Source organism: Macaca fascicularis, chromosome 7, assembly GCF_037993035.2.
Source record: "Macaca fascicularis isolate 582-1 chromosome 7, T2T-MFA8v1.1".
In the NCBI taxonomy this organism is placed as follows: Eukaryota; Metazoa; Chordata; class Mammalia; order Primates; family Cercopithecidae; genus Macaca; species Macaca fascicularis.
In genome coordinates, this window is record NC_088381.1 from 54227597 (window position 1) to 54250706 (window position 23110).

At 39.0% G+C, this 23110-nt stretch overlaps 1 protein-coding gene across 1 annotated transcript; it reads left to right on the forward strand.

Moving 5' to 3' along the window:
- The first annotated feature begins 4412 nt into the window (after window positions 1-4412).
- Window positions 4413-22770, forward strand: RCN2 (reticulocalbin 2). Its single transcript, XM_045395848.2, has 7 exons — window positions 4413-4643; window positions 5017-5122; window positions 8503-8699; window positions 16663-16776; window positions 19983-20079; window positions 21269-21411; window positions 21931-22770. Exons 1-7 carry the CDS (start codon window positions 4500-4502, stop codon window positions 22081-22083), a joined length of 954 nt encoding a protein of 317 aa, XP_045251783.1. The 5' UTR covers window positions 4413-4499; the 3' UTR covers window positions 22084-22770.
- Window positions 22771-23110: the final 340 nt, after the last annotated feature.

Consider the following 23110-nt stretch of genomic DNA (forward strand, 5'->3'; position numbering starts at 1 on the left):
CTGCCCTGTGAGGACACAGTGTTCTTCCCCTCTGGAGGGTGCAGCAACAAGGTGCCATCTTGGAGGCAGAGAGCAGCCTTTGCCAGGCACGAATCCTGCCCATGCCTTGATCTTGGACTTTCCGGCTTCCAGAGCTGTGAGAAATAAATTTTTGTCCTTTATAAATTATAAATACAGAATTATAAATCTGTATTTATAAATAAATTTATAAATTATCCTGTCTCCAGTATTTTGTTCTGGAATAGACTAGGATACTGCCTTTAGAAGTGTATATACTGCACACAGAAAACCTCTAGAAAGTTATACCCCAATGTTAATAGCAGTTATTTACGAGAATGGGATTTGGGATCTTTTTTTCCTTTTTCTTATTTGCATATACTGGTTTTCCTAAAATAAACAAGTAAGCAAAAATGAACAAGTAAGCATGCATAACTTGTGTAACTCCTTTGTTTCTACACTGTCACCCAGGCTGGAGTGCAGTGGCGCAATCTCAGCTCACTGCCTCTTTCGCCTCGCAGGCTCAAGCCATCCTCCCACCCCAGCCTCCTGAGTAGCTAGGACTACAGGCACATGCCACTACACCCAGCTAATATGCTTTTTTGTATTTTGTTTTTATAGATCTGGGGTTTTGCCATGTTTCCCAGGCTGGTCTTGAACTCCTAGGCTCAAGCTATCTGCCTGCCTCAGCCTCCCAAAGTGCTGGGATTACAGGCAGGAACCACTGTGCCTGGCCAATTTTTAGTTTTATTTTTTAAAAAGAAATTAACCTCAAAATCCCATAAACTTGAGTTTGATCCTGAATCAAAAAACCAAAGCCCAAATCAATCACAATCCCCTGAACACCATCTTGTGATGCAGTTGCAATCAGAGCTGCATTTTCTCTTCCTCAGTGAGATCTGTGAATACCTAAGACTTGAATGCATGGTGTGACTATAAAGCCATGCCTGAGTTTTCTTAAAACACTCGAGAACTTACAAATTCAAGAAGTACTGTCTTTCAAAGTCACTCCACTTGTTTCAGCTTTGGATTTCCTCCATGAAATTGTCTTCAGAGCTGGTTTAGTAATGGCAAAGTAAATCAATTTCATTATAATTCATAAGAAACGCTTGCTTAAGCCACAGTCTTATTCCTCTTTTCATGCCCTCTTTCTTAGTGTTCTTTATTTTTATTGCTAATGTGTTTGACTAAGACTTCAAGGTCCTATTGTTGAAAACCTGGGGAAAAGAGTATGGGAAGAGGTTCTGAGGCATAATAAAGCCTGGGGCTTGGGGAGGAGTACAGGGAGGGGGCTGGACAGTTTGAATGTTAGGCCCAAAGGTAAGGTGACCATAAAATTTATCACCCCATTCTGGTATACTTCTGAGTGTGAAATAGTCATGATTAATAATCATATCAGGTCAACCAAGATGTATGGTCACCCTATGTGTATAGGGAGCAAGTCAAGGAAGGCACTCTAATAGCTGTCCACTTGGGATACCTTTAGGGCAAGAGATGCACCAGTACAACTGGCCAAGGGCCGTAAATGTGAATTGCCGGAAGTGGAGGATGGCTTCTGTTTGAGGATGGAGCTATCATTGGGACAGATCCATCTTTAATTTAGGGAAATCTTACTCAGTGAAAAACAGTTACATTGAATTTCTTGGAAGTACTTCTAATAGGTTATAAAGATTTTGTGACTACTTACACATTCAGCTACTCCTTGGAAATGAAAAGATTTTTAAGGTATTATAATACACCCACCCACCTACACATTTTCTTGTCACCTTTTGAGACTCCACCATACCCCTGGAATTCTCACATTTCCGTCTCCCCTCAAAAGACTGACAAAAGATTAAACAGCCAACAAAATCCCCCTAATTGCATGATCATTCAGTCTAAGTTGTTCTCCCATTCACTGCCTTATAGTCTGTTCTTTTGTCTTGTGTTTTCCATCTGTGCAGTCTCATTGAGTTTGTTGGCTTTCCCACTTAAGTTGTTTATTGTGCCAAATCTCATTCATTCTGGTGGAAATCAGCCTGCAACACAAGGGTCCACGCCATATATATTAAGTATTGCTTTGTTTTTTAAGCCACTGCTTATTGTAACACACATCTTACCAAACTCAAAAAGCAAGAAATCAAATCTTTCTTTCAATAGTTTCAAAGTTAACTTTACTATCCATAATACATACTTCTAAAAGAATTCCAGAATAGCTGAATTCATACATTTCACAAAAATTTAGGAGAAATCACACAGTTCCCTACCTCGAGGCTCTCACAGCAAACAAATCCAAAAAAATGATCAACTGTATACTTAACATTTGTGTACTTTATGTAAATTATACCTCAATAAAAATATAAATAAAACCAATTTTGCTATGTGCTATGGGCTTTTATAGGTCAAGAAAATTGATCTTTGGAGTCTCATAACACTTTTTTTTCACACAGGTTACTTATTTTAGATATTTATTTTTCCCTGAGTAAAATGGATTAATCACAAGTAATGACATTGGATCAGTCTTGCCTCTTTTAAGCATAGGCCTTTACTGTAATCTGCTTCCAAACAATCCCAATAAAATCATGGATTTTAAGAGTCAAAAAGTTGCTCAGAGCCTTCTTCAGGGACTCTTAACTTTTTCTGCCACATGGATCCTTTGAAACTCTGATAAAAGCAAAGCTATAGATTTCCTCCCCAGAAATATACACATGCACAAAGATTTTGGGATAAACACACCACTGAAAAACATGCAGGGACCCACTTAGGAACCCAAAGATCTCAAATTAAGATCCACTGAGATAACACAATCCTTTTCCTCCAGATGAAAACAATAGACCCAAGGAGCAAAAGCAACCTGTTTAGGGGCTGAAGACAGAACCCAGACTTCCGATACTGTTTACTCCATTGTCTCTTCAGATATCATTAAGTTCCCTTGGCCCCCAAAACTCCCATCTGTGGATTTCCTGAGTTTAGAAGAACTTCCGCAGTACCTTGTAGCCTACCTTTTGTAATTGGAGTCACACCGGAAGCTGGTCAAAGTTTACCTTTTACTTATTGGAGAACAACAGGTACAAAGCAGAGTTCCTTATATTAAATTGGGACATTTTTCTCTTTTTTTCCTTAAAATCCAAACGGAAGTGAAAATTAAAATCCAGCAATAAAGGGTTTTCTTTTTAGTTTAATGAAATCAACTCTAAAATTTGCTTTTATTTATACTCTGAAATTTAAAATTTTGTTCTTCGTTGATCTTTATAACATCGGAAAGATTGAACTTACACTTTGCTCTGTGACTCTTTCAATGTTCTGTGACCAAACAATACATTTCAATCCAACCAAGGAAATTTCTGCGACTTGTGCCCACTCAGTTTTGCAGTTTGGAACAGAATTCTTGCTCCCAATCCAGAGACTGAGAGAAATGAAAGAGGACCCAGAAAGCCTTTTCTTCTGTGTGAAAGGCCTGATCCTAAGTGGAGCAATCAATAAAGAAAAGGGCTCAAGCTGCAGCCTACAAATTCCTTAGAGTTTAATGTGTTCAGGATGAGGTGAAGAAATTACATAAACCCGTGAATAGACATGCAATAGAAGCCATGTGTATAGGCATTCTGTCCCTAAAGGTTCTGCTAGGTACTTACCAAGCTATTCCTTCTGTGCAATCATCTTTTGTTTCTGTACTTGCATGGATGAAAGCTGAACACTTATGTGCCAGCTATTGTTCTAAACCCAGGACATTATTTAATCTTCACGACAATTCTTTAAGGTAGTCTTATTACTATGCCCATTTTATAGATGAGCAAACAAGTTTTTAGGGGCCAAGAAATGAGCAAGGTTATGTAACTTGTAAATCACGAAACTGAGCATCAGATACAAGCATCTAGCTGCATTTCCTGAGTTTGTACGTCCTACTCTGATAAAATAAGTAAGTAGAGATACACTGAAGACTGGGAAAGAATACTGTTGGCCGATTCCTCAGGCAATTTTTTTCGATATTGTATTGTTGTCACAGAAACCTCCAGCCTCTCTCATTGATGGACAGTAGGAGTGACACATGGAGTGGACCAGGAGTTTATGGCAGGAACAAGGCTGACGGGAAGACAGGGCAGGAGTGGGGTGGAGGCGTGCTTTTCGAAGCGTGTCGGGGAAAAGAGAAGGCGCGGGTCGTGGGGGTCTCCCCTGTCTGCAGTCCCAGCATGGCTCCTGGAGCTCTCTGGGTGGCTGCTGACCCCGACATCGCGGCAGCCCGCCCCCAGCACCCCGCTGTCCAATCAGCGGCGCGGCCTGGCCCCGCCACTCGGCGCCGGCCATATAGGCCTCCTCCTGGCGCGCCTCCGCACCGCATTGGTGGACCGGCCCCCGGCACGTCCCTGGGCGTTGTGGCCACCACCGCAGGTTCCGCCTCTCGTTCCCTCCGCCTTCAACGTACGCCGCGCCGCCTCTCTGTAGCAGCCCGCGGAGCGTCGCAGCCGGTCGCGGCCCCCGCCCGCCTCCCTCCTCGCATCTCTCGGTGTCCTCCGCGGGCCGGCGCGATGCGGCTGGGCCCGAGGCCCGCGGCGTTGGGGCTGCTGCTGCTGTGCGCCGCGGCGGCCGGCGCCGGCAAGGCCGAGGAGCTGCACTACCCGCTGGGCGAGCGCCGCAGCGACTACGACCGCGAGGCGCTGCTGGGCGTCCAGGTGAGGCGGCCAGGCCGGTGCTGGGAGGGCCGCGCCTCGCACCGCCGCCGCCGCGGGCTTTGTCCCGGGACAAAGAGGGGCGGCCGGGCGAGGCCTGGCCAGGTGGACCTGACAATGGGGGCCGGGTGGCGCAGCTCTCGCTCTTTGGGGGTCCCGGGGCCTGGAAAGCCTGAGGAGATAGCACGGCCCAAGAGCTGGATCTCTTCTACCCTCAGATCATGGAGGGTGTGTAGGGAGTAGGGGCCTTGAAGTGCAGGTGCGGGTGACCCCGAAACCCTTTGGCAAGGGGGTCTTCTAGTAGCCCTGTTTTTCTCCACCATTTTGCCCCACTGATAGTAATGCTTGGCCCTCCTGTATGTCCTTTCCCCCAAAGGAAGATGTGGATGAGTATGTTAAACTCGGCCACGAAGAGCAGCAAAAAAGACTGCAGGCGATCATAAAGAAAATCGACTTGGACTCAGATGGCTTTCTCACTGAAAGTAAGGACTGCCCTACACAACTAACAATGGAGACAAACACAAACATGTTAAGCAGGGGTGTCTGCTGAATGTATAGATTGCTAATGTCCCAAATTGGAAGTCCTGTGAGAAGGAAAAAAGGGGCTGGGCGCGGTGGTTCAAGCCTGTAATCCCAGCACTTTAGGAGGCCGAGACGGGCGGATCACGAGGTCAGGAGATCAAGACCATCCTGGCTAACACGGTGAAACCCCGTCTCTACTAAAAAATACAAAAAACTAGCCGGGCGAGGTGGCGGGCGCCTGTAGTCCCAGCTACTCGGGAGGCTGAGGCAGGAGAATGGCGTAAACTCGGGCGGCGGAGCTTGCAGTGAGCTGAGATCCGGCCACTGCACTCCAGCTTGGGCGACAGAGCGAGACTCCGTCTCAAAAAAAAAAAAAAAAAAAAAAAAAAAAAAAAAAGAAGGAAAAAAGGACATGGAGAATAGGTTTTATACCTGCAAATCTTTAGACCCTGAGAACCAAGTAAAACTCGGTGCTTTCTCCAGTTATATATAAACATCATGGACCCTATACTCTATGTGCAGGTCACACCTTGAGACACCCTCTTTCTCACATGACTTTTGTTAGTGTCAACAATATGATTTATTTTAGAGAAATATGCCCCAAAACTTTACTGCAGTAAATAATTTGCTCTTTTGATATATGCTTCATTTAAATTTTAGGAATTTGCTTCTTTTTGTAAGCAAGTAGAAAAAGACCTGTTGCCTGTGAATTACGTTTATTACAACATTATACCAAAATATTAGAGCTGGTAGGGGCCTTAGGATCATCTCGTCCACATCACTTTGTGGAGATGAAGAAATGAAGCACATGAATAAGTGCCTTCTACAAATAAGTGACAAAGCTAGGACTAGAATCCAGGTGTCCTGCTCTTATTTCAGGTTTTAATATCCTTCAGTTAAAAAAAAATCTGAGTGCTCTCAGGTAAATTCTGTAGTCAGAAATGAAATGTGCAGACTATTAAAAGAATGTGCTAAATAAATTGCTGTGCAATTGTCTCTCCCCATTGTTCAATTCAAATGATGTACCCTGTCAGCATTCCAAGTGGGTCCTCAGAAAAATTCAGGTTGTTACTGTGACTCTTACGTTAGCTGTTTTTCTGTAACTCTGATTTAAATGCTGTTCATCATCAAGGAATGAAGTTGCTGGAGAAAAAAACTGGCAAATTTAAGTTGTGCTGTCAATGACATATTCACATTGGAACCCTCTGGAAGATTAAGGGCTTTTTTGTTCCACTTAATTAGACAATAATAGCAAAACCTTTGGACTCTGATTATCCAATCTAAGAATAAGTCAATCTTTGGTTATACTAGAGTAATCAAAGAACACAACACGTTGATTTGGAAGACTGCGTGGTACCTGTCTGGTAAGACCTAGATATGTTCAAATATTTAATAGTAAGGTTTTAAGAAGTTTAAAGTTAGAAAAATTTTAGTCCAAATATTCATTATACAGATGAGAAGAAAAGTTTGAGATGGTAAACTACCCCCTAATGGCAAAGCTGAAGTGTGAACCCACATTTCTTTCTGATCTCTGTTCCATTCTGTTTTCTTCTATGCCATTATGATCTCTTTAAATAAACTAGAAGAAAGACTCATGGTGCTTACAAAAGCCTTCATTCTACTTGAGGACCTTAAGATAATTTTGGCAATTTACTCTTTGAGGGCTAGGTCTGGAATCAGATGTTAAGAGGTAGCAAAACTCAGTAGGAACTTAGGCTTTGAAGCCAAACAGGTTTGAATCTGGACTCTGCTACTTACTAGTTATGAAGGCTTGGACTTTTCTGAACCTCAGTTTTCTCACCTGTATAATAGTGATGATTATAAATTGCATTGTTTTGAAGATTAGAGGCAACAAGTATAGAGGGACCTGATAAATGGTATACTCATGCTGTCCTAACAAATACGTGTTCTTCCCTCCCTGTTTCCTTTAATGTAGTTTAGTAAATATTTCTATGAATAGATTTTTTTTTTTTTTGAGGCAGAGTCTTGGTCTTGTCACCCATGTTGGTGTGCAGTGGTGTGATCTTCGCTCACTACAACCTCTGCCACTCGGGTTCAAGTGATTCTGATGTCTCAGCCTCCCAAGTAGCTGGGATTACAGGCGCTGGCCACCATGCCCAGCTGATTTTTGTATTTTTAGTAGAGACGGGGTTTTACCCGAGATCAGGCTGGTCTTGAACTCCTGACATCAGGTGATCCGCCTGCCTCAGCCTCCCAAAGTGCTGGGATTACAGGTGTGAGCCACTGAGCCCAGCTGAATAGATTTTTTTTTAAGTTGATTCAGAAGTGGACATTTGAGTTTTAGAAACTTTTTTCCCATGCCTTCAGGTACCAAGTTAAGACAGCTGTTGCAGGAAGGGCATAAATCACTACCCATAACTTTGTTAAAATTTCCTCCAGATGTTTTACGACATATATAAAGGTAATATACTGAAGCAGTGTTCTTAGTCACTTGAATACCTTTTCACAATTTAGGCCGTATCTACTTAACCATGTATTATTTTCTTAATATAGTTTTAATTCAACTCACATAAAATTTATTTTAAAGGAAGACTTTGTATCGCCTTCATAAATATAAAACACTATTTTTTATAATACATATTAAAATAAATAGCTATCAAAATATTTATGCTTCCTGAGAGATCTGTGGTAGTTAGCAAAGGTTTTCTGCAAGATTTTGGATAGGTTTTCTGCAAGATTTTTTTAAAGTAAAGTGCTATTTTGGCCAGTTGGTAATTCATTCAACAAATACTTACAGAGCCAGGAACTTTCTAGGCAGTTGATGTACATCAGTGAACAGAACATACCCAAACTTTTATGGAGCTTACATTATTTAGATCATATGTTATAGTATAGAAGCTCCAGCTGGGCACAGTGGCTCATGCCTGTAATCCCAGCACTTTGGGAGGCTGAGGCAGGTGGATCACGAGGTCAGGAGTTTGAGACCAGCCTGGCCAATATGGTGAAACCCCGTCTCTGCTAAAAATATAACAAGTTAGCTGGGCGTGATGGTGCGTACCTGTAGTCCCAGCTACTCAGGAGGCTGAGGCAGGAGAATCGCTTGAACCGGGAGGCAGAGGCTGCAGTGAGCCAAGATCGCGCCACTGCATTCCAGCCTGGGTGAAAGAGCGAGACTCTGTCTCAAAAAAAAAAAAAAAAAAAGCTCCATGAGCTCTTCTAAACAACCTTTTCTTTCCTACCCCATTTCTATTAATACAACTAGGCCAATTCTCAGTATTTGCAAACATCAAAGATTTTGCCTTTTCAGAGGTTTGGAAATCCTTACTCTTAAGTATCAGAATTAACGTCACATACGTTGTGTTCTGGGAAATTCTTATAGGTGAACTCAGTTCCTGGATTCAGATGTCTTTTAAGCATTATGCTATGCAAGAAGCAAAACAACAGTTTGTTGAATATGATAAAAACGGTGATGATACTGTGACATGGGATGAATATAACATTCAGATGTATGATCGTGTAATTGACTTTGATGAGAACACTGCTCTGGATGATGCAGAAGAGGAATCCTTTAGGAAGGTGAGTTCATGTGCACAAGCTGTTCCTTTTGATCATGTCAGTTCACTTTACCTTCCTGCATGAATGAGCACAAGAGGGCCTGAGGTCGTAGGCTGGATTGTCTTGTTCTCTAGGAAATCACCTGTTCCACTTCAGCAGTCATTTTGATGACTTCCTTTCTGGCCAGATTTAGGACTCTTGTTCTAGATTACCTACATGATCCTTGTATCTTTTTTTCTTAGCTGCATCATTTAATTGTCCTCATTTCCAGAGTTGCTTTTTAAATGTGTTTTGAATGTGTATCTCAATATTTTAATATCATTGAACAATCAGTTTTATCTTTATTAAGAAGACCATTATGGCCCATTCCCATTTTTAAACATGTAGTTTTATATACTCACTTAAAAAAATCTATAGGTTCTACCTCTGTGGATTCAAGCAACTGAGGATCGTAAGTATCTAAAAAAGTAAGTATTAAAAAAAAAAAAAAACAACACTGTGTCTCTACTCAACATGTACAGACTTTTTTCTCTTGATTATCCTTAAATAATATAGTATAACAATGATTTATTTCTCATTTAAGTTGTAATTTGTATTATAAGTAATCTAGAGATGATTTAAAGGAGAGGTCCCCAACCTTTTTGGCACCAGGGACCAGTTTCATGGAAGACAATTTTTCCATAGGACAGTGTGTGGCAGAGGGGGCAGGAATGGTTTTAGGATGAAATCGTTCCACCTCAGATCATCAGGCATTAGGTTCTCATAAGGAATGCACAACCAAGATCCCTCACATGTACAGTTCACAATAGGGTTTGCACTCCTATGAAAATCTAATGCCACCCCTGATCTGACAGGAGGCAGAGTAGAGCTCAGACGGTAATGCCTACCACTCACCGCTGACTGTGTGGGCCAGTTCCTAAAAGGCCATGGACCAGTACCTGTCCGCGACCCAGGGATTGAGGGTCCCTGATTTAAAGTATTCAGGAAGATGTGTGTAGGCTATATGCAAATACTGCACCATTTTATATCAGGGACTTAAGCATTCTCAGATTTTGATAGGGAGGTCTTGGAACCAATTTCCCAGGAATGTGTGAGGGAGGACTGTGTAACAAATTGACCATTGTAACCATTTTAAAGTGTACAGTGCAGCAGTGTTAAGTACATTGATGGTGTTGTGCAACCAATCTCCCCAACTCTTTTCATCTTACAGAGCGAAAACTCTCTACCCATTAAACAATAACTCCCCATTCCCTCCTCCCACCAGCTCCTGGCAGCCACTATTATACTTTCTGTCTCTGAATTTGGCTACTCTAGGTACCTCATCTAAGTAGACTCATACACTGTATTTGTCTCTTTGTAACTGCCTTATTTTTACTTAACATAGTGTCCTCAAGTTTATTCCATTTTGTAGCATGCATCAGAATTTCCTTCCTTTTTAAGGCAAAGTAATGTTCTGTTGTATGTACAGGTTGAATATCCCTAATTCCAAAATCAGAATGCTCCAAAATATGAAACTTTTGGAGCACTGACACGACACTCAAAAGAAATGCTCATTGAAGCATCTTGGATTTGGGATTTGCAGATCTCTATGGGATCCTGCTTTCCATTGTTTTGGGTACATACCCGGAAGTGATACTGCTGGATCATATGGTAATTCTATTTTTAATTTTTTGAGAAACCACAGTACCACTTTTCATAGTGAGTACACTCTTTAAAATTACTCCTTTTTTTTTTTTTTTGAGACAGTATATCACTCTGTTGCCCAGGCTAAAGTGCGGTGGTGTAATCTTGGCTCACTGCCTCCTGGGCTCAAGCGATCCTCCCAACATAGCCCCTCAAGTAGCTGGGATTTCACACTGGAGCCACCACGCCCATCTAATTTTTGTATTTTTTTTGTAGAGATGGGGTTTTACCATCTTGCCCAGGCTAGTCTCAAACTCCTGAGGTCAAGCGATCTACCCACCTCAGCCTCCCAAAGTGCTAGGATTACAGGTGTGAGTCACTGCACCTAGCCCCAAATTACTCATTTTTTGAAAATTTATTATCACTATGAGTTCTAATGTGTCTCATGGTTTAATTTGTTGAAATATATGCTTCTTAATTAAGCAGAACTGAGGAAAACTAATTTTATTGGGGAATTAGTAGAAAATTTTTTCAAGACTTTTAGGAAGTCTATTAAACTAAAAGTATATCAACAGAAATGACTGTGAGCTTAAGGAATTGCTGTATCAAATACTTTTTTTTTGAAAACTAATTTTAAAGAATTAAAATATTTTTTATAGGTACATGATAGTTGTATTTACATACAGGGTACATGTAGTATTTTGATATCACACAAACATATAATGATCAAATCAGGGTAATTAGAGTATCACCAAGAATTTTTTAAAGATAGCTTTTAATGTGTAGAAAAAAGTAAAAATAAAATCAAACATGCTGTTGCAAACTGTCCCAAAACATTAGTCAAGGGTGCTTGGAAAATAGTCAAGGCTCTTCTGTTTCTTAACTTATCCTGTTATGGTATATATCTTTTAATTTTTATTGTGGCCATAATTTATCGTATTAAACAATATTGTGTAACAATGATTTACTCCTCATTTAAATTGTAATTTGTATTATAAGTAATCTAGAGATGATTTAAAATATTTGGGAAGATGTGTGTAGGTTATATGCAAATACTATGCCACTTCATATCAGGGAATTGAGCATCCTTGGGTTTTGGTATCTGAGGGAGGTTCTGGAACCAATTTCTCACAAATATGGAGAGAGGAGTGTATAACAAATTTACTATTGTAACTGTTTTAAAGTGTACCATTCAGTAGTGCTAAGTACATTCACAGTGTTGTGCAGCTAATCCCCAGAACTCTTTTCATCTTGCAAAGCTGAAACTCTGTACCTGTTAAACAATAACACCCCATTCCCTCCTTGGTAAATGCTTTCTAAATGTGCTATTTATTTAGAATCATATTGGCCACTTGAACTCTGTAAGCCACCACTAACTCTAAGTTGGCTAATTCTCTGCTAATAACTACACCATCAATGTGGAGGTTTGGGGCTCCATCCTCAGAGCCAGTCTGCTTAGCTTCACATTTAGCTCCAGCACTTCACAGTTGTGTAACTTTTGGTAAGTTATTAAACTTTCATGTGCCTCAGTTTCCTCATCTCCAAAAATGAGGATAATAATTCCCATTCAGGCCAGGTGTGGTGGCTCACACCTGTAATCTCAGCACTTCGGGAAGCCAAGGTGGGAGAATCACTTGAGCCCAGGAGTTCAAGAACAACTAGGCAATGTGGCAAGACGCCATCTCTATGGATACATTTTCTCCTTAAAAATTAAATCCTAAGTAATCTAAAGCTGTATAGTTAGCAAATGCCTAAACAAAATTTAAAAATTAGATGGGCATGATGGTCCATGCCTGTGGTCCCAGCTATTTGGGAGGCTGAGGCAGGAAGATTGCTTGAGCCCAGGCAGTCAAGGCTGCAGTGAGCCATATTTATGCCACTACACTGCAGCCTGGGCAACAGAGAGACCCCGTTTCTAAAAAATAAATAAAAATTTCTACTTTATTTAGGATTATAATAGTGTGGATAAATAGTAATAAATGGTAGCAGTTGGAGGGATAAGCAGTTCTGTTTTGATTTAAAAGAATATTGTTGAAGAAAGCATTTACAGTTCACATAAGTTTATATTTAATCAACTTTTTAAAACTTTATGCATTTGTTAACTATCACCTTTAGATTAGTTAGGATTTTCTTTTTTAAGGGGAAAATGTATCTTTTGTTTTTATTTGGGTCTTCATTCTATAGTGGACTAAAGTTAGTAAAACTCATTCTTTTTCTATTTGTAAATACTAAAGGAAAAACGAGTGGTGATAATGAGATTTGGGATCATCTGTCTATTAAGTATCCTCATTTACTATAGGAATTAACTTATCTTAAACCAACTTATCTAAAACCAAAGCATGGTATGGTATGATTTCCCTTCCTAGGAACAACAGAGAAGTTAAATACAGTATTTTAAAATCTTGCTGGAATTAGATTCTAATTGTGTTTTCTATTTTTATTTTTTTGTTACTCAAAAGACTTAATTACTCTCCCATTAAAAAATAAGAAGTGCATGTTCCTGTATTCTTAGAAGGGGGTGATATAATAGATGGTGCTGAGAAGAAAATCTTCACTTTGAAGAGATACATGACTCATAAATTGTTTATGAACAGTTCTTTTAAAAGGTGTCTGGTTCTAATTCTGCATTCCCTACCAGCTACTTAGAACGTGTTGATTATAACACTCTTCTTTTAAAGGATGAATTAGATGAATCTTAACAGCCTAAAGGAATTGATCGATCCCTAAAATGAACACTTCAATGGGAGTCCTTTTGGTTATTTTTTGTTTTGACAGCCTAGGAATATGTCTGTATCTTCATGAAGTTCTAATCATATGTTTTTAGAATTTGCTATAAGTAACTTCCTGTGTGTATGTGTAGTCCCAGCTGCTCAGGAGGCTGAAGTAGGAGAATTGCTTGAGCCCAGGAATTTGAGGCCAGTCTGGATAACATAGTGAAACCTCGTCTCTTTAAAAAAAAATAACAATGTCCTAAAAACTGATGTGGAGTGTAAAGATGAACCCAGTGCATTATTTTTCAAAATAAAAAATAAAGGATGAGGAATCAATCAGTCTCAGTTATAGACTAAACACTATACCTTAAATAAAATAATCATAAAAAGTAATTGGATATGTGAATAAAATAAAGTTTTCTATACGAAAGTCTGTTAACAAAAGTCAGCTTGATATCTGAACTCTTCAACTTTTTTTTTTTTTTTTTTTTTTTTGAGATGGAGTCTCTCTCTGTCACCCAGGCTGGAGTGCAGTGGCACCATCTCAGCTCACTACAGTCTTAGCCTCCCAGGTTCAAGTGATTCTCCTGCCTCAGCCTCCTGAGTAGCTGGTACTATAGGCACATGCCACCATGCCTGGCTGATTTTTGTATTTTTTTTTGTAGAGACTGAGTTTCACCACGTTGTTCAGGCTGGTCTCAAACTCGTGACCTCAAGTGATCTGCCTGCCTTGGCCTCCCAAAGTGCTGAGATTACAGGCGTGAACCACCATGCCCAGTCTGAATTTTATCTTACATTTAGTAAGTTTTCTTATAGAGAATAAAGAACCCTTTCAGGCTGTGAAATGCCTGAAGAAGCATTTCTTTATAATATAAAGAACAGTTATAGTCAACATAGGATAATTAAAGTTTGGGGACCCATCTGGCAAAAGTTCAAGTGTTTTTTGTTTTTGTTTTTGTTTTTGTTTTTTGAGACAGAGTCTTGCTTCTGTCACCCAGGCTGCAATCTTGGCTCACTGCAACCTCCGCCTCCCAGGTTCAAGCAATTCTCCTGCCTCAGCCTCCCAAGTAGCTGGGACTACAGGCGTGTGCCACCACGCCCAGCTAAGTTTTTAGTAGAGATGGGGTTTCACCACATTGGCCAGACTGGTCTTGAACTCTTGACCTCAGGTTATCTGCCCTCGGCCTCTCAAAGTGCTAGGATTACAGGCATGACTGCTGAATGTGCATGTATAAGCAGTATTTATTTATGTACGATATAACCTTGCATATGGCTAATCAGAATTTTTAAGACCTAGTCGTTTGTTCTAGTATCACACATTATATATTTCCTCATGTAGAATCATTAGTCTACCAAAAGATGGCAGTTTTGTTCCTCATAAGTTTCTGTTGTCATCTAAAAATAAATGATTATGGTAGCTTTTTTATTACTATACATAACACTTACCCTCTACTAGAATACAAGGTTTTTATATAGAAGAAAAAGAGTGTGGAAGTTTTATGAAACTGACCATCTTTTTTGTTATTTTTTTAGGAATTTGCCACTTTGTATAAAACAGTCTTTCTGTTTTTGGCTTCTTCGATTTAATGTGAGCTATTCTTATTTCGTGTTCTTCAAATGGCCATGAAATGTGAACCAGAGAAAGCTATTCCTTTCACTTTTTTTTTTTTTTTTAAAGAAATCTCAGCTCGTTGAAAGAGATCCTTTCTTTCCATAGGCAAATTTGGCCAAATTTAGCTCTTCTCCTGGAACATGGACCTTTTTGCTCCAAAGTGAAGGGTTCTTTCATAAGGAAATCTAAGTACTTGGTATTTTGAATAATGGTTTATTCCAAAAGAATTTGATTGACTCAGCAGAATACCTCAAATTCTTGTTTGTCTGCTTTTTCCATGTTAAACCTGAACATAAAATACAAATTATTTGGTCTAGTTATTTAAAATTATGAAACATTAAGTTAAAAGGAGCTATTTGGAAACAAGTTATTATTTTTTTTCTGTCATGATTGGGTGAATATAACTGGCTTGTAGAGTCTAGATGTTAATAAAACAAATTCTTTAGGGAAAGAGGTGAGCCTCTCCGCTGTAAATCAGTAATTGTAAAAGAACTAGTGTTTAGGTAAATGACTGCTACCTGACCTTTATTATTCTAGAAAACTGGAAAGGGCATTTTTATTCAGTAGTGAAACACTTAAAAGCTTCTAAAATATTTGAAATTGTGCTTTAAAGAAATGCACAGTTTAATACATATCAGTTTATAGGAAGGAAAGGTATTCCCAGAAATTCTTAAAACAGAAATTACACAGGATTAGCAATATAGCATTATTGGCTCCCAAGGCTCTTGGTTACAGAATTACCATTGAAAATTTTATCAAAAGCAGCCTTGTCCCTGATAGCTGCCGAATTATTTAGAAAAAGGGGGGTGGAGGGGAAGATGGGAGAGAAAGTAGAAAAGGATGTGTGTTTATTAAACTTCTACATGGGATCCATTTAAACTTTTGATGTATTTATATCTGAATATATAGAATTAACACTATAAAGAGCCTACTAAGACTAGACTTCCAGGCTGAGCATGGTGACTCATGCCTGTAGTCCCAGCATTTTGGGAGACTGAGGCAGGTGGAGAGCCTGAACTCAGGAGTTTGAGACCAACCTGGGCAACGTAGTGAAACCCCATCTCTATCAAAAATACAAAAAATTAGCTGGGTGTGGTGGCACACGCCTGCGGTCCCCACTACTTGGGAGGCTGGAGTGGGAGGATCACTTGAACCTGGGAGGTGGAGGTTTTAGTGAGCTGAGATTGCACCACTACTTCAACCTGGATGACGCAGTGAGACCTCATCTCCCCACCCAAAAAAAAGGAAAAGATTTCCAAATATTAGGTACATATGCTAATATTATGAGATTCTCAACATAACAAGACTGTTTTTCTGAAACAATAATGTATTTTTGAAAAGTCACTTAGAGGACCAGAAACAATTTTTAAAAGCCCTACCAAGATTTAATATGTGGTATAAATTTATTGACTTTTGGGCATTCAAAAAAGTATTGAGATTAATTATTAAAGTAGACTGTATAGTACTGTAGAAAGAATAGGGAGGATCCAAGTTCAGTAGTTTTGTTTGTTTTTTGAGTCAGGGTCTTGCTGTGGTGTGAAGGCTGGCCTTGAACTTCTGGGCTCATGCAGTCTTCCAAAGCTGCTGGAACTATAGGCGTGTGCCACTATGCCATGCTCAGTATTTTTAGCTGTATTTCTGACTTATCAAATCATTTAATCTGCTTTTCTATCAGTGATCATTAAATACTTAATACTTAAGGTTTATTAATTGTGTGGTAGGGATTCTCATCCCAATTGCTTATTAGAGATTTTTACCCCAGTTTGATAGATGGGAAACCAGAGAGGTTAAGCAGTTTGCGCTGACACCACAGCTAGTAAGTGGCATTGCTGGAATTCAGGTCTGGGTCTATATGACTCTAGAGCTTGTGAGTCTATCCTGCCTTTAATACATGTATTTGTGTAGCTTACCTTCAAAGGGATGATGTGAAGATAAATGAGATAATGGATTGGAATGTACTTTAAATTTCACAAAGTTTGTATTTTTCAAAGTATTTAAAATGATGTGGTATACTAATGAGAAATTTTAATTTTCAAAGCTTCACTTAAAGGACAAGAAGCGATTTGAAAAAGCTAACCAGGATTCAGGTCCCGGTTTGAGTCTTGAAGAATTTATTGCTTTTGAGCATCCTGAAGAAGTTGATTATATGACGGTAAGAAAGAAACATTTTTAAGAGAATTACTGAGTGACCAAAACTTTAAAAAAATATATTTTAAATATTTGTGGGTACATAGTAGGTGTGTATGTTTATGGGATACGTGAGATGTTTTGATACAGGCATGCAATGTGAACTAATCAAATCGTAGACAATGAGGTATGCATCCCCTCAAACTTTTATATTTTGTGTTACTAACAATCCAGTGAACACTTAGTTATTTTTAAATGTATAATTAGTTATTACTGACTGTAGTCACCCTGTTATGCTGTCAACTAGTAGATCTTATTTATTCTTACTATTTTTTTTGTACTCATTAACTGTTCTTAGCGCCCCCTCCCCCAACACTTCCCAGTCTCTGGTAACCATCCTTCTACCCTCTATGTCCATGAGTTCAATTGTTTTGATTTTTAGATCCCACAAATGAGTGAGAACATGCGATGTTTGTCTTTCTGTGCCTGGCCTATTTCACTTAACATGATCTCCAGTTCCATCCATGTTGTTGCAGGATCTTTCTTTTTTATGACTGAACAGTTCTCCATTGTGTATGTGTACATTTTCTTTATCCATTCATCTGTTGATGGACACTTGGGTTGCTTCCAAATCTTGGCTTTTGTGAACAGTGCTACAACAAACATCGAAGTGCAGATACCTCTTCGACATAGTGGTTTCCTTTCTTTTGGGTATATACCCAGCAGTGGGATTGCTGGATCATACGGTAGCTCTATTTTTAGTTTTTTGAGGAACCTCCAAACTGTTCTCCATAGTGGTTGTATGAATTTATGCTCCCAAGTGACCAAAACTTTAAAACTTGTTCATTAAGTTGTTAAAATAAATCGTATAATCAGAATTTTAAGAGATACACAGATTTAAAATGATCCTAATTCTCCGCACTTAAAATTAGGAGTGGTAAGGAGGCTTTCTGGTGGTGGCGAAGTTGCTTATTGGGAGGGAGAAGGTGAAGGACTGAATTTTAAAATCTTTGTACTATGTGTGAGCAGCAGGCTTCCTCAGGCTATTTTCTCTCTCATAACTATGTTACCTTCAGTGCCTTCCTTATCCTTTTGTAGCTTTCAGACTTTTTTTTGGTTTTTCAATATTAGTAATACTAGGATTTCTGTTTAATTTACAGCATCACTTATGAAAGCTTTTGGTCTGGAAAAACGTCATGTTTGGATTCTTCTTCATAGGGTTGGTAGGGGTGCAGCTGCTTATAACTAGTAATGTTTTTGCAATTTTAAGCATAATGAGTCCTCTTGTCCCTTTAGTATTTAAAAGAAGTACCAGTTTTTCAAAACTTTTGTTGAATCGTAAGTTTAACTCAACAAACATTAACTGAGTCCTGATTGTGACTTGGCCAGGCTTGAAAGCATAAACCATCACGTTGGAAAATAAAGACTAATGTAACAAATAGCTTTTTGAAAAAGAGACTAAACATTTATATTGAAGTCTGTTGCATGACATCAGCCTCCAGCTACGTGGCGTGGTTCCCTGGATATTTCAAGGAGGGGAGATACAGCTTTTTGTTTAATGTGTCATGGTAGACCCTGCTGCCTTGCATAACAAGGCTACAGATACATTTTTCTCCATAGCTCAGTGGTAAGACACTGTTATTAATACTACTTCTCTTGCCATTGTGAAGCTTCTAATTTCTCATTGGCACAGAATACATGACCCAGTTTAAGAACAATGCTGGGTGTAATTTAAGTGCCAAAATTAAGTTGGGACAAGCTAATTGAGCCCAAAGAGTGACAGGCAAAGGATGGTAGATCTTGATTCTCTGGAGAATAAGGAACAATTGAAGACTAAAGAGGGGAATTACCAGTAAAAGCAATGAAATAATTTAGGCATTATGTAATATGGCCCAGAGTTCTGTCTGGCAATGGAATGAAATAGATTTGGGCAACATTTTGAAGAAAGCACATGTAGGAATGTTGACTTACTAAATAAGTGTTAAGGGAAGGTAAGAGTCAGAGATGGGCCAGGCATGGTGGCTCACACCTGTAATCCCAGCACTTTGGGAGGCCAAGGCAGGAGGACCTCTTTAGGCTAGGAGTTCAAGACCAGCCTGGACAACATAGCAGACCTTGTCTCTACAAAAAAGTTAGCCAGGTTTGGTGGCATGCACCTGTGGTCCTAGCTACTTGGGAGACTGAGGTGAGAGGATCACTTGAGTCCGATAGTTTGAGCCTACAGAGCCACTATTATTGTGCCGCTGCTCTCTAGCCTGGGTGACAGAATGAGATCCTATCTTAAAAAAAAAAAAAAGGTTGGGGGTGCTAGACAGGGTGGCTCAAGCCTGTAATCCCAGCACTTTGGGAGGCCGAGGCTGGCAGATCATCTGAGATTAGGAGTTCGAGATCAGCCCAGCCAACATGGCGAAACCCTGTCTCTACTAAAAATATAAAAATTAGCTGGGTATAGTGGCATACGCCTGTAGTCCCAGCTGCTTGGGAGGCTGAGACAGGAGAATTGCTTGAACCCAGGAGGCAGAGGTTGCAGTAAGCTGAGATCACACCATTGCACTCCAGCCTGGGCTACAGAACGAGACCCCATCTGAAAAAAAGAGATAGGAAGATATTGAGGAAAGTACTGAAACAGCTGGCCATTGAACAAGCGGTTGTTTGATAAGAAGCTTTGATAAGAGGGAGGAACAGGTTTGGGGGCAGTTTGGGATGGATAGGGCGAGGTTTGCTGAAGGGGAAGCAAGGAGGTTGAGGTATAATGGCAGGCTGGCACATTTTAGATCTGGAGGCAGAACAGCAGTTCTAAGGTAAGGGCTCTTTTAGAGTTGTCTATGGATTAGAGGGCAAATGGAGTTAGAGACAAGGGTAGTACAAGATGTCTTTCTTGAGAGGGAGAGATGTGTAGAAAATAGCCTGAGTGTAAAGTTGAGGTTGTTTATGAGAGTGAAAGTGGAGTTCTTCACAATATCAGAAGCTTAAGGATGTTGAATTTAAAGCTGCATAGTACTCTAGGTTTTATTCTTGCTTCTAAATTCCAGTGTTTAGAAGGATTGTCTTGAAGACATGGACAACCAAAATGATTTTTCCTGTATAAGTACCTTATTAGCTGATTGCACCACTAGAACTCCAATAATTATCATTTATTTCTAAAAGTTCTGTAGTACGATTGAATCAGATGGCGGTGAGACTGAACATTTTGTACCTTTTTTTTTTTCTTTTCTAATGAATGTGGAATAGGAATTTGTCATTCAAGAAGCTTTAGAAGAACATGACAAAAATGGTGATGGATTTGTTAGTTTGGAAGAATTTCTTGGTGATTACAGGTGGGATCCAAGTAAGTCACCTGGGAGAATGTGAAAGGTGAAAAGGAATTGAAGAAAGAGACAGCCTTGCTCATTGAAAGCTCTCTTCGACAGGAAATGTAATGAGGATCTGTGCCTGATCCTGCTTGTTTCATTAACTGTAATGCAAGTTCAACAAATGGATTTATAGCTTATCTGAGAACACTGTCTTGCTTACTTTTACTTCCATGTCTAGAGTCAAACATTTTTCTTCCTTTTCGAACAAATCTAATTTTATTATCACTTTAAATGGGGAAGGAAGGAAGGTAGATTTTTTTTTTTTTTGAGATGGAGTCTTGCTCTGTCTCCCAGGCTGGAGTACAGTGGCCGGATCTCAGCTCACTGCAAGCTCCGCCTCCCAGGTTCACGCCATTCTCCTGCCCCAGCCTCCCGAGTAGCTGGGACTACAGGCGTCTGCCACCTCGCCCGGCTAGTTTTTTGTATTTTTTAGTAGAGACGGGGTTTCACCGTGTTAGCCAGGATGGTCTCGATCTCCTGACCTCGTGATCCACCCGTCTCGGCCTCCCAAAGTGCTGAGATTACAGGCTTGAGCCACCGCGCCCGGCCGAAGGTAGATATTTTTAAACAAAATCCTGTGCTGTTGCAGGTGGATCTTAAAAGAGATAGAAACATAAAATACTACAAATACTGATGTAAACACAGAATCAGAAGCTTAGTAGAAGGTGAATAAGTGTTTGAAGTTAAGAGTTCGCTTTTATATAAGCAGCTGTTTTTTCAGACTGTTGCTTAAAGACACCAAACAATGCCATTTTTAAATTGGTCACCAGTTTTACTTATTCTGATAGTCACTTTAAAATTACACATGGCATTACTTTGTGAAAATATGTAAGAAACTTTGTATAGAAACATGATATACAGTAAAACATTACCCAACCTCACATTTGGGAAAACTAGATATCAGAACAAATAGCAGTTAACAAAATTACTAGTTTGTGTTAACATCCAGTGATTTTAAAACTGGGTTATTTAGACTTGTGTCACTTTTGAAAATTGCTATATATTTGTACTTATGCCAGGACTTTTCAGTTAAGTAGTTCTGTTTTATTGGGCTTTCTTTAGTAAACTTTAAATTCACTTCCTTTATTCTAGAGATATACCAAACTTTTTTTTGGATACATGTGATATTCTTGTGTATGTATATTTGTGTTTTTTTATATTAAGCTGCAAATGAAGATCCAGAATGGATACTTGTTGAGAAAGACAGATTCGTGAATGATTATGACAAAGATAACGATGGCAGGCTTGATCCCCAAGAGCTGTTACCTTGGGTAGTACCTAATAATCAGGGCATTGCACAAGAGGAGGTAAGTGTTACAGAACAACTGTTTCTCTCCACCCCCTCCTCCAGATTTGGTGCTGGGGTTTTGATAGGAAAAGAAGTTCAAAATCTTAAGCCAAAGAAAAAAGTAATGGAGTTATTTGGGATTGATGCATTGCTGTGTTTTGAATTTACAAAGTGTTTTAGATTGTCAGGGAGACAGAGAAGTTAAGATTGTGTCATGTATTAATTTGAGAGTACAGTGAATAGAATAATAGTTTGTATTTACTTACAGGGACTCAAAGTAGGTTATAATAATTTTGCCTTGCCTTGATATATCCTGGATTGGATTTGAGTAGAGAGAGACAGAACCCAGTAGAAATGAAGAAAGGAGATAATGGGAAAAGCAGTAGACAGACCTGGTTACATGTAACATTTTTAGATACTTAAACAATAATGAGTACTTGTACACCTGGATGATTTTGACAAGTCAGATCACATTAAATTGTGAACATCTTGCTGAAAATACTTATTACACTTGACACTTTTTTGTTTTGTTTTGAAGGCTCTTCATCTAATTGATGAAATGGATTTGAATGGTGACAAAAAGCTCTCTGAAGAAGAGATTCTGGAAAACCCGGACTTGTTTCTCACCAGTGAAGCCACAGATTATGGCAGACAGCTCCATGATGACTATTTCTATCATGATGAGCTTTAATCTCCGAGCCTGTCTCAGTAGAGTACTAGCTCCTTTTATAATTTGTTACCAGCTTTACTTTTGTGATAAAATGTTGATGTTGTATTTTACACTCTTAAGTCTTACCACAGTCAGAATTATCTTAATGTAGATTATAATTTTGGTTTTTTAGGAAAAAAAACCCCAAATACCTGATAATTTATTTCAAAACGTATTGAAGCAACAAAACATTAATATTGTGCCATATGACAACGAAGTCTTTCCTAAATACTCCATCCGTTTAGTACTGTATTGTGGAATATTTGAGTTCTATTTCCATACTTGAAAACATGGAGGATTTTAGAGTTGCCTGAACAATATTATTTAAGTAGTATGTGACTGAGCTATAAATTTTTGTTTTTGTTCTAAGTAGATTTAATTTGGGAACTGAGAGGACAGTGTTTTTAGGTTTAGCATTTTGTTTAAAAACCTTTAAAGAAACCTTTAGAAGGACTTAGACCTCACGTATTAATGTTGAGAAGGTCTGCTTAATTTTAAAATGGTTTCTATAAAGGTTTTATTGTATGAAATAGAACTTTATATTTTTGCATATGTATAGATAGTAATTATATTTAATGTATAACTATAGCATTAAGGTGAGTGGAATTTGACATTGTCCAAATCTTTTTCATTTTTGAGTGATTAAAAATGAAATGTCCTATCTTTTTATATGTTTGTTTGCTTTTCTTTAATTTTTCAGATAAATATTGAATTTAGCACAGGTTTTGTGGTATTGTACATTATCTTGCCTCATCCATTCCTTTATGTGGGTGGTTCCCAAAACTGTCAGATTATTCTTGCTGCATTTTCTTTTTTTTGATAAGGCAATCATAATATTGAATGTGCAACTGACACATTTTAATTGGTCTTGTAGCAATTGTGGTTTTGCTGTTTGGGGCTGGAAATAATCTTGAGTAATGCAGGTTGGAATTACAAATATAGCTGGTCAGATACCAACAGTAGAGCTCAATATCAGTTTCACTGAAATTAAAATCATACTTGATAAGCA

Excerpts from the sequence above, each read along its gene's own strand:
- RCN2 (XM_045395848.2), top strand. The coding sequence starts at position 4,500 with ATGCGGCTGGGCCCGAGGCCCGCGGCGTTGGGGCTGCTGCTGCTGTGC. Across the intron at positions 5,123-8,502 it reads AGATGGCTTTCTCACTGAAA|GTGAACTCAGTTCCTGGATT; the intron begins GTAAGGACTGCC and ends AAATTCTTATAG. Across the intron at positions 8,700-16,662 it reads AAGAGGAATCCTTTAGGAAG|CTTCACTTAAAGGACAAGAA; the intron begins GTGAGTTCATGT and ends TAATTTTCAAAG.